Source organism: Crocodylus porosus, unplaced genomic scaffold, assembly GCF_001723895.1.
Source record: "Crocodylus porosus isolate Cpor-Errol unplaced genomic scaffold, CroPor_comp1, whole genome shotgun sequence".
NCBI classification, from domain to species: Eukaryota; Metazoa; Chordata; order Crocodylia; family Crocodylidae; genus Crocodylus; species Crocodylus porosus.
The window spans coordinates 63,136,555-63,148,691 of NW_017728931.1; the positions used below are offsets into that span (position 1 = coordinate 63,136,555).

The 12,137-nt window shown below is 40.6% G+C and overlaps 1 protein-coding gene across 1 annotated transcript in view; it reads left to right on the forward strand.

Annotated features, from left to right (window-relative positions):
- EEA1 (early endosome antigen 1) overlaps positions 1–12,137 on the forward strand; it is a 93,558-nt gene that overhangs the window by 37,975 nt on the left and 43,446 nt on the right. The window contains exon 11 of the mRNA XM_019543926.1: positions 5,668–6,006. Coding sequence (XP_019399471.1) covers positions 5,668–6,006 — 339 coding nt within the window. The remainder of the gene's footprint in view (positions 1–5,667; positions 6,007–12,137) is intronic.

Genomic DNA, 12,137 nt, shown 5'->3' on the forward strand with positions numbered 1-12,137 from the left:
GTCAGGGTGGCTAGCAACTTCCAAGAGAAGTGGTGCTTTTTCCTGCCAAGGCAGGGGGTCGGACTTGATGATCTGCTCAGGTCCCTTCCGACCCTACAAACTATGAAACTATGAAAAATGGCCACCTGATCTAACTTAGTTTGTCCGGGTGTGGACCTTATGTTTAGATCTCTAGTTAACTCAATCTAAGTGGTCACAGCTTGTAATAAAGCCATATTATGGCTTTATTTTAATCTCATCTGGGTTTATTTGCAACTTTCTGTATCTCTGAATAGACCTAAATAGAGATGCTGTCGTTAGTCAACCTGCCAGATTAATTTCTTTCCTTCAAATGTGGAATTTCCTGTCCCTAATTAGAAGCAGTGGTTTCAGGATATAATATATTCAAATTTCATGACTCTGCAGACCAAAAATAGGAATATTATAACCTAGAAAAATGGCTTGTCAATTGATATCAGAATTTCATTCTTTGGAAGGTGTAGAGATGTCCAATTAAATTTATCAAAAGAAAAAAAAATATTTGAGATAATTTTCTGCACATTTGGTGGCTTCCTCTGACGTTTCTCTGTATAGTTGTACTCAGAACAACTAAGTCATTAGATTTTCAGGTGGGAGTTTAAAATGTAAAAGTCTGAATAAAACTTTTTTAAAAAACAGTTTCTCTGTAACCTGGAAGTGGCATATGCAAAAACTTGATTTGGCAATTTTTTTTTCTCAGGGTTGTATCAGAGTTATGTAAATTGCTTGTGGCATCTTCACTTGTGAGTAATGTGCCCATCTTAAGCTCCCTGCTGATTAAACCTTGCATGCACACACAAACACTGGGTATGCTGTCTTACTTTATTTTATTCATGGTCTTATGTCTTGAGATAAGCACGAATTATAAATGTATCACTATAATCATGAATTTTTAGTTTGTGCAGTGTAAGGAACATTTCAATATGTCATTAAACATTTCTGTTTTTAAAAAGGACACACAGATTTTTCATAAGCTGCATCCTATGTGAGGGAAATAACTTTTCAGAGGTGAACCAATTTTTTTTGGTCACAGTCCTAATTACAAATTACTTGAAATGTGCCTATACTTTTTTTATATTTAATACACTTTTTTTTTTTCCTTCATGAATTCACATTTTTAATGTTAGGTATTTTTGCCCCTTATTTTTTTCCCCCACCCCAATTCACCTCAAAACATGTGGCCAAAATCTCTTATCATGTGTTGTTTGTTTTATGTGCCAAAACAGAACTGGAACAAACTAACATAAAAGCTGTTCAGGTCAAATTATGCCCCATTCTCACCGGCTGCAGCAGCAGTGACTGGGGCCCTGGGAGCTCATGACAGAGCCTCCCCATTCATCACAGGGCAGTGGGGATCGGCCGTGCCCACCCCCTACCTGGCACCTGTGCGGCAGCTGTCACATCACATGGGTGCAGCATGGCTTGGCAAGGCTCTGTGGGGCTCCCTACGCGGTCAGGCTCTGGGTGATGGCTGGAGCTGCCCCAGCTCCGGGACAGTGTGTGGCGCCCTGCCAAGCCACACTGCACCTGCGCAATGTGACAGCTGCCAGGTGTGGGAGAGGGGGGCGATCCCCACTGCCCTGTGCTGCGCTGTGAGGGGGGGCTCTGGCATGAGCTCCCAGGGGCCCTGATAGCTGCTGCTGCAGCTGGTGAGTGTGGAGTTTTTTATTTTTTTTTTTTAAGTGCTGGGACACTGGGGCTGGGTGGGGGAGCGGGCGAGGGGGTGGGGTTCTGCTTACTGCCAACGCTGCTGCTGCTGCCTGTTTGATTCAGAGGAGATTCGGCGGCCGAATCTCTGAATCCAAATTGGCTGAATCAAATCACTGTCCCTCTGAATTGGCTGAATCTAAAGCCAAATTGAATACTTGCCGCTTTGCACAGGCCTTATAGGAACCTACGAAATAAAATAACTTCACGGAGGAAGGGAAGAGACTGAGATCACACTACCAATTTAATGTAATTTAATGTACAAGTAGCATTTGCCAAGAAATATAATAAGATGCAATTTAAAATTCAAATTATACTTTCCTTTTAATAGAATGATTACTTACTGGCTCAGAATTGGAGACCTATAAGAGACAGTGAGAGTTCCCAATTGTACCTCTTCCCAAAATTTAGAAATGTTAAATCAATCATACAAATTGTGTACAGACTGATCTAGAGTACTTGTCACAATTTGTGTTATTCCCTACCACTTAAGGTTGATGAATACGAAATGAAAAAAACCCCTCTCAATTTCTGATTTCTTCTCCACTCCACTTTATGGAGTGAGTCCTCACTTGTACCAAGCTGGTGCTTACTTGAAGAGGTAATGGAGGAAAGGTAGCTCTAAGTCAGCTTTGAAGTATCTCAATCCAAGGATATAGGGAAATGTTCTGGCCAAAACTTTGCTTCAGTTCAGTTTCGGAAGAGGTCTCTTGGGACTGGTACATGCTCACTGGCTGGTTCACTGTTGTCAATAATGATGTGATAAGCTGTTGCACAGAGCAGTTTCTCTCATGACAGCCTGTTTATACAGGTGCGAATACACTCATTTAAATTATTGTGAAGTGTACCACAGGGAGGGCACAATTTGTTAAAAGGTTATGGAGAGGTTCCTGAAATGTTATATTTTGACTCCCTGATTTCATGAAGCAGCAATTATTTTCGCTACTGTAAACGAAGTCTAATTTAGTAAGGCAGCATTTTGCAAAGGGCAGGACAGGACTGGAAGCATTAAAAACTACCCAGCAGGTGTGGAGAAGCCTTTTAGTTGTTCTCCAGAGTCTGAGCTAATGTTGAAAATTGTCTCCAGCTGTTGTGGTTGTGAAGAAAATCTTGAAAGCCCTACTTAAGTGCAACTGGTGTAGCAATTTGTGCACATGTTTGTAGAGTTCCTGAAAGGACTGTAAGGGATGAAAGGCTCCTTTCATTTCACTGGGTGACTTGGACACCAGGAATAATATTTCAGATTCTAGCAGTTATCCTTAACTATTTCACTACTCAGTGAACCTTGGAAGGAAGAAAAGGAAGTCGCATGTTGTGTAGATTTACACATGCAGTTCTGAATAGCTGCTCACTTTTGCTGTTCGTTCAACACTACAAATTGCAGTATTCTTCTTTAACAACAGGCATACTTTCCCTTAGCTCTCAATGGTTTAGGAAACACTTTGGTAAGGAAGTGCCTACAACTTTGTGGGCTTGTCCCGCTATTGTTTCAAGATTACATTACCACTTGTTTCCTTTTTGTGTCATTCACCTTTAAGGTGTATCCGAGTTTTCAGGGTTTCATTGCATCCTTGAAGCAACTCTCCACTAGTTGCTGGCAAAATAGTTTTTAATCCAGGTATGAAGCTGCTGAAATGTTAATATAATTATATAAAAATATGAAAATAAAGGTGATTTAATTTTTCTGGTGGTACTTTTTCTGCTTAAACATTTTTGATAATAGTGTTGGTCAGAGGGCATTTTTAAAGTATTTTAAAATTAAAATGTTGTGATTTGCATGGTTGAAATTATGACCCAAGTAGGAGTTTTGCTGTTGATTTTACTGGGGTCAGGATGCCATCTCTAACCTTCCAAATATGTTGTGTGTGCTGGGTTTACTATTGCGTGTTATATGGGAATTTATAATGTTATGAACAGAAACTTTCTTCAGTTTTTTTTTCTTAGAAATACTGTGGAAAATGTTACTGCAATTTTATAATTGATATATCAGCTTTAGCCTGGAACACTCATTTTTGGCTTTGGTGTAAACTGTAGAATGTAGTGTTAGCATTGTCCATGTTTCCATTATAATTTATGATTTTTTAATATGAACTATTGCAGTGTATTTGACACATCTTCAGTTCATAATGCCTTAAGTTGTGTTGCAAATTAGCTTTCTTAATAAAGCCATTAAACTTTGCTTGATTAAACTCATACCTTGTTATTCTTGCATGCTGTTGTTTTCTCTTAAACTAATCCAGAACAAAATCAAATTACAATTGGTCCCTAAATACTGTGAAGGAAGTATGCTTTAAAAATACCCAGCATAGCTAGGATTACATCCCTTGCTCTATCTTCTCTTGAACTGATGCATTTCAAGAATGACAAAACTGATATTTTTAACTGCTAGGTTTACTTGAGAGTTCTGGCATTTTTGCCAGTTCGTTAACTCAGAAGTGTGTGTGTGTGTGTGTGTGTTTAAAAAAAAAAAAAAAAAGGCTTCTGAAGAACACACTGTCCATTTAAATTGCAGGTAGAACATAGATGCATCTAGTGCATGCAGTAGTGCTACATTAGGAAGTTAAGTGAAGAAAAATGATTTATTAAATTCCATCTGTATAGGAATTTTAGGTAGATAGCATGAGTTCCCCAAATTGAAATTTGACCTGAACATCTATGAAGACATCTGAGATACCAAGAAAGTACCATTAGATACTTAAGGACAAGACAAGTAATCCTTGGTACTACATTAGTTTCTGAAAGAGAGTGAACTTTCTTCAGGAGAATGATCAGCCTTGACCTGTAGGGACAGGTAGAAGGCAGGCTAGATTTGCAAGCTGGAGTTTATCAAATGCTGTGAAAAGGTCGGCACAGAGCAGTATATAGAATGGAGAGAGTGATTTGAATGCAAAAGGTGGGAAGGGGGAGGGAGGGAGAAGTTTTGGGAGAGGTAGGCAAGCAGAGAACCCATAGGAAGAAAGATATCACAAAAGCTAATGGGATACAAATCCATAGATCCTGTTTAAGCTAGACTTAACACAATCCAGTTTGCGGATGATTTCTTGTTTCGCTTCTTCCATTCAGATTAGTTGCAAGACCCTGTTGTCTCAGTGAGAATAGAAGTCTGGCTTCGTTGATTTGAGGGATGCACACCTTTAAGGATGTGGAGGAGGGATTCCTGTAGTTACAATACAATGCCAGAACTGTAACCACTCAAGTCAACGAAGCCACGCTTAGGCCTTGCACTGACCCGCTACAATACCAACTCTCATCTTGTAATACAGAGCCAATGTTTTGAGTCATGATGTGAGTTTCTCATTCTAATTACCATTATTAGTACCACAAGTTATAGTTATTTTGGCAGTCTCTCTTTGAGAGGTTCCTAATCTGGATAACAGGAACAGGAGAATGACCGTTTTGCTTGAAATGTAGTGACAGAACAAAATGAGGAAACTTGTTTGAAAATGTGGAGCCTTGCTGGCTTACACAAAACATTTAAAAGAATTTGAACCACAACTGTAAATATGCAGTGAACTGTATGTAAGGCTCAAGTACTTTGAATATGTAGGTGATCGTTTTATACCTCAAAGCAGTTTTTCAATGTGTCAATTAAACATCTTCCAAGATGCTGAAATAGCATTGAATCTGGTACCTTAATGTGAAGAGGAAAGCTCAGGAAAAGGTTATCTTCAACCCAGACTATAACTCTATGATATGTATGTAGACCTTGAATAACATGATTTAACATTGAAATGGTTTACTGCATAGACTCTGGAAAGAAATTCAAATTTCATATTTTAATTTCTGTTTCATTCCTCCTTCGCTCAGTTTTAGAGGCATTTATATCGTGAGTGAATTGCTTACTAGTCTGGATTAACGTTCATAAGGGGCGGATATCTGAGTGATAACAGTTGATCTGATATAAGCAGACTTGTAATTCAATTCAAATTTAACTACTTTTAGAGTCTGACAGAAAAGCTTCTGAAGAAAGAACTGGATTACACTGAATTAGAAGAAAGGCATAGTGAAGTATCTGTGAGTAAAAAGAACATGCAGGCAAGCCTACATCAAAAGGATCTGGACTGCCAGCAGCTTCAAGCAAGATTGTCTGCATCTGAAGCGTCATTGCAGAGGTTACAGACAGAACTGGGTGAGAAGGGAGAAGCAAGCCAAAAACTTAAGGAAGAACTGTCAGAAATAGAGACTAAGTACCAGCATCTCAAAGCAGAGTTTAAACAGCTGCAGCAACAGAGGGAAGAAAAAGAACAACATAGCCTACAGCTCCAAAGTGAGCTCAGTCAAGTGAGTTCCCTTTTCATTTTGTTTATTGTTTTATCCTACCAGGGCTGTCCAACATCCAGGCAGCTGGGACCCACATGCCACATGGGTTGTAGCCCTAGGGGCTGTGTAAGGTGCAGGCTGCAGAGTGAGGGTCACTCGCGATGTAGGCAGCACTCCCTAAACTCTCCTACCAGGCAGGGCAACTTTAGTGCGTGCCCCTTCCACCTCCATTCTGCACACACAGTGTAGGCAGTGCCCCCACACCTCAACCATCTCCGCCTCAGCTATGCATGTCATGGGGACAAGCCTGGCTCTCCCCCTTTTTCTCTCTCCTCCTGCAGTGGCCATACCAGAAGCCCATGAGCCTCATGCTGTGTAACCCTGTGGGGGCCACCAGTTGGGCAACGGTGTCCTATACTTTTCCATATGTATTTGTATAGTTGTAATCGCACACAGATACCTTTCATCATTAGCTAGCATACCACACGCCCCGCGTCTGTGGTTGGAGTCCATACTGTGGGAGGGAGGGAGGGGGAGGTCCCTGCTTGAGCAGCGAGGGAAGCCAGGCAGACCCTGCTGTGCCTGCAGTCTCTCTCTGAGCTCTGGCTAGAGAGGAGAGGGGCAGGGCCAGCCTGTTCTTTGGAGCAGAGAGCACAGCCTAGCCCAGTCCAGCTCAGGGCTGCAAAGAATCTGGGATGTTGGGGGACTCTAGTTTAACTTAAACCAGGAAGGAGTCTGGGACAGACATTGCATAAATCAGTTTGACCCAAATCAGTTAAGTCTGATACTACATTCAACCAGGTTTATCTCAAACCAGTTTCAGCCATTTTCAAACTGGTTTTTGTGCACTGAACTTCTGTTCTGTTACAGGTTTAAACCAGTGTCTGATAACTTAAACTGATTTATGCATAATGTCTGTCCCTAGCCATAGAGACTTATTGGGATGAATTCCTACCGACAGCTTTTTATTTTTTAAAATATTACTGCTGTCTGCTTAGCATAATTTTTAGGATAATTTAGTATTTCTTCTTGTATGAAAGAGTGCTCATCCAGCTAATTGATTTAATCTATAAAAGCCACTGCAAATGGGTCTTTTGTAATTTCCCTTTTTTGGGAGTATATTTGCATTCTTATTGACTTAAAGTAGTTGTATTCTTTTGTATCTTGCCTAAGGATTCCCAAGTTCATCTTACCCTCACCCATGAATAAATAACAAGGGATCTTGAGGCCCGTCTGCCAGTTTCCTCTTCCCTAGCATAGCACAAGCTAATGGCCGTGTTGCACTCTTTAGTGTTTTCCTCTTTCATTATTTTGTCTCATTGTCTTCCTTGATCAAATGGTGTACTGGCAAATGAAAATGAATTCTGGTTCATTGGGTTTTCTTCACAGATGCAAGTGAACAACTATCACTCAGCTGTCTAAAGTTTTTGAAAGCAGTAAATAAAAAGGAACAAGCAAGATTACTTCTAACTGCTCAGTGGAGGAGAGAAAGTTGTAATAGGATGTAGCTACAAAAAAGTTCTAATTTGAATATTGAGATGTTACTTAATAGTAAAGTTTATTGGATTCTATAGCAGGGTGGGTTTGATTTAAATTACAATTCAAATCACTGGGCAGAGGAAGCCTTGATTGAATCATTGTTTTCTTCAAAAAGTGCATTCTTGTTGTTTTGATATAACCTTAATGCATATTATTAACAACTCAGAGATAAAAGTAGGTTTCATTTTTAGAACATACACACTATACATTTTAAAGCACTGATTTATTTTAATATTTTTTTCAGTTTAATTTTGCAGCTACATCAGAAAACTGAATTATGATTTGGTTATTTTATTTACCAAAGCTAATTGAAGCAGATACTTGTGAAGTCATTGGAAGGTGAACTATCTCCAATTCACTAGACAATTCATGGCTATTTGGGGGATATTTTTGCCAGGCTGTATTAGGAGGACAACAACAACGGTCACCAAAAACAACAGACGTTTAAATTGCTTTATTTAACTGAGACAACAACCTTATGTATTTTGGATATTTTTTTCCCAGCAACAAACAGATAATTTTTTTAATAAAACAAGCATATGTATTTCTGAATTTTTAACTGTTTTAGTTATAAATGTGAAATGTGTTTTTAACGAAAATTAAATAGATTATTTCAGCCTGGTCAGCATGAGAAACTTAAAATACTGGGTTTTGCAGCAAACTCAGTCTTCACCTTCCTCTTCCTGTTTATTCATAAACCTGAAAAGACAGACGAGCTTTCCTGCTTTTGCAGTTCCCCAGCAACTTCTCAATTTAGAATGAATTAGTCCAAAGGAAGACAATATCCGTTCTTCACCTCCAGAAGAAGCTACTAGCATTTTCAAAGCTCTGGATCCACGTGCTTAAGCGACTTCCATCAGTTCACTTGTGTGACTTCCTTTAAAACCTCATCAGCAAACATGTATTCTTTGAATTGTTCAACCTGAGCTCTGAAATTTATTATAGTTACTATTATGGATGGATGATTGCTGGATGCCCTTAACATGGCCAGCTCCTTTTCTTCTGCATCAAATGCACATGGAAGTCATATGTTATTTGCTTGGGGCTTTTTCACTTTCTTCTAGATTTCTTCTCATCTTTGATACATTTGCAACATTTACACGCCAGGGAATTATGCACAGAAAAATTCAAAATTATGCAAAATGACTTGTGTGTGGGTTTTTTTTTATTTTATTTTATTTTTATTTTTTACAAATTAAACTAAATAGAACACTATTTGAACCTTCTTTAGAAATATATGCAGATACTTGTGTCTGGGTGGTGTGGAGTGTGGTTGGAGAGTGGGTGTTGGGTGCGTGTGTGTCTAAGGGTTTGTGAAGATGTGCAGGGGTTTGGGGGTTTTGTGGAGGAGGTTGTGAAGGGGTGTGGGTATGTATGTGAGGTTTATGGGTGGATGTAGGTATTGGGAGTGTGTGGGGTTTGTGGGTGGTGTGATGATCCCCCTGTGCACAGTCTCCTCCACCACACGCTCCCCTGCACAGCTTCTGCTGCCATGCACTGCCGTGTACAGCCCCTGCTGCCACATGCCTCCCACACTGCACCGCGTACAGTCCCCACTGCCGGTAGATTCTTGGAGTGCACATGGTTACAGCAGGCAGAGCCCCCGGTGATGTGCGGCTACAGCAAATACTGGGAGCTGCATGTGGCGGCACAAAGCCAGCCCAGTTTGGCTTGTTGGTGCGTGCCTTCAGGCCATACCAGGCTGGCTCCCTGCCAGCATGTGGGGCTCACAGCACTGCAGGTGGGAACCATGTGGAGGCCTGGGTGCTCAGCTGCAGCCATGCGCCACCAGGGGCTTTACCTGTCCTGGACAGGAGCACCCCAAGGACCTGCCACTTGCTGCTGGTGGTGGCGGGTCTGTGCACCATGGGGTGGGGGGCATGTGGCTAGGGGGCCCACAAACCCCACATTCACTCCCATGCCCAGCACCCTCTTCTGCAGGCAGGAGTTCTCCTTCACACTCACCAGCTGCACCCTGAGGAATTGTGATATTATGCGATTATACACAGTCATGTGTTTTTATGCGCAAAATTATGCAGGAGTATAATTACATAATTCCTTGGGGTGTAAACATTGTCTGTGACAAAGCTGTGCGCTAGACATTTGCATTTTTTTCACAGTTTGTTACAGCTTTTACTGCTTCTTTTTGTAAGTGTTCTGCTGTGTGTGCATTGCCTAGTGTATCAATTCTTCTGTTATAGAATCATAGAAAGTTAGAGTTGGAAGGGACTTCAGGAGGTTATCTAGTCCAACCCCTTGCTCAAAGCAAGGTTGTCCCCAACTAGATCATCCCAGCCAAAGCTTTGTCTAGCTGGGTTTGGAAACCCCTCATGCTTGGAGACTTCCACTACCTCATGGAGTCTTCCACTACCTCTGTTCCAGTGTTTTACTACCCTTCTGTTGAAAATTCTTCCTGATATCTAACTTAAACTTCCCTTGCTGCAACTTGAGACCATTGCTCCTTGTTCTGTCATCTGCCACCACTGAGCATAGCATAGCTCCATCCTCTTTCAAACTTCCCTTCAGGTACTTGAAGACTGATATTAAATCTCCTCTGTTTCCTCTTTTCTAGACTAAATAAGCCCAGTTCCCTCAGTCTTTCCTCATAAGTCATGTCCCCCAGCTTCCTCACCGTTTTTGTCACCCACTGCTGGACTCTCTCTAATTAGTCTACATCCTTTTGTAGGGGGGGCCCAAAACTGGACACAGTCTCGAAATGTGACCTGACCAGTTCTAAATAGAGGGGAATAACACTTCCCTTGACCTACTGGCAACTGCCTACCAATGCAGCCCAGTATGCCATTAGCCTTCTTGGCAACTATGACACACTGCTGACTGATATTCAGCTTATTGTCCACTGTAACCTCCAGGACCTTTTCTGCAGAGCTGCAGAAGCACATATTACTGGATCACACAAGCACATATTCCTGGATCATTGTGGACATTGCTACACCCATCAAGACTCAGGTTAACAATTTTCCCCTCTAGACTTCTTGTACACTGTTCAATTTCTTTCTCATACACTTTATCAAGCAATTTGCCTTCCATATCTACTCTTTTGGGTGGACTGTATCCTGGTCATAATCACTGAACTATGTCAGTGAAGCATGTGTTCTCAGCCATATGGAAAGAGTTTGTTGCATAAACAAACGAGCAATTTTTTTGATCAATGACCTCTTGCTGTAATCTGCTGGTTCTTATTACAAACTGGTTACTTATGGTTGCTTCTGGGGTGATGGAGGTTTTTCTTCCTTTTTGCTACAGGTGATATACTATGTGATATACATTTTGCTGAAACACTGGTATCATTAACAGATAACTCTTAAACTATAGGCAGTGGTGATGATGTTGAAGATAGATAGTCAAAATCCTGCAGGTTGAGGATGCATCCTCCTGAACAAAAAAAGTCAATGCAGTCACTAAAGTACTGCTTATTTAGTATTACTAACCGCACTCAAGACTACTTTAGAATTGAAGCTGTAAATGGAAGATATGCGTATTTCAGCCACTATTTTATATCACAACTGCATTAAAAATGTTAGTTCCATAAAGTAATAACTATATTTTTTCTCAAACATTTTTGTGAGAATTCAAGTAGTTTAGAAGTTCACCCAAAGGATGTTGACAGGGAAGACAGACAATCCTTAAGAAAGAAGTATGAAATAAAGTTTACTAACCTGGAGATCCTGCTTGTTCAGACATGTTCCATTGTCATCTTCAATGCAGCTTCTTGAGAAGGAGCACTTCTCATGATGGTGTTGCATTTGGGCAACCAGGTCTCGCATTTCTTTGTTGCACTGTCTGCATGTTTCACGTGTTCCTGTCTTACCTACAGGTAGAGAAACTTCATTAAAATATTGATAAACAGGGTCTCTTTTACAGCCTGGCAAGCCTGCTGCCATGATAGGTTTTCCCTTCTGCCATACCCTTCCCTCACTAGTGGAACAAAAGTTCTACATTTTTGCAAGGCCATCATCAGAAATGTGTCCCTCAAGACATGTAGCATATTCTGCTCAAAATGTTTCTCTTCTGTTTCTACTGCCCCTCCCTCCTTGCATTTATAGCTAGACGACGACTCCTTGTCCAGAATGACTCCACCACCAACAATCCTCTATTCATTTCACTTGAAATTTTGCACTTTTAGAGAGAGCTGTAAGGGCTTGACTCTATACACAAATGAGAGGTATAAGGGCTTGACTGTATACACAAACTTGCAGAGAGATGATAGGACTTATGGGTAGGTAATCAGGTCTGTTATCTCTCATCTTCATATACTGCTGTTAATAAGGATGTTGTCTCTGGAGACAAATCCACAGATTGAGACCTGAAACCAAGCATCACAGAGTTGCTTAATGGAATCTTCTGTACTGAGCACTGAGTCCCATTGGGTAGAGTGGTTTTCTTTCATCTTTACTAATCTATAGAGGAGCCACTGGGAACCCCATAAGATTGGGCCCCTAATATAGTCCATGGCCTATAAAATTTTTCTAAAAAGGTTACATGAATATATTGTCTCAAATAATATATAATTAGAAGTTGTAATCCCTATTCCATGATGATCTTTGAGCTTTAACATATTGTAAATTAAAACTATCTTTATATAGGTTTTTTTT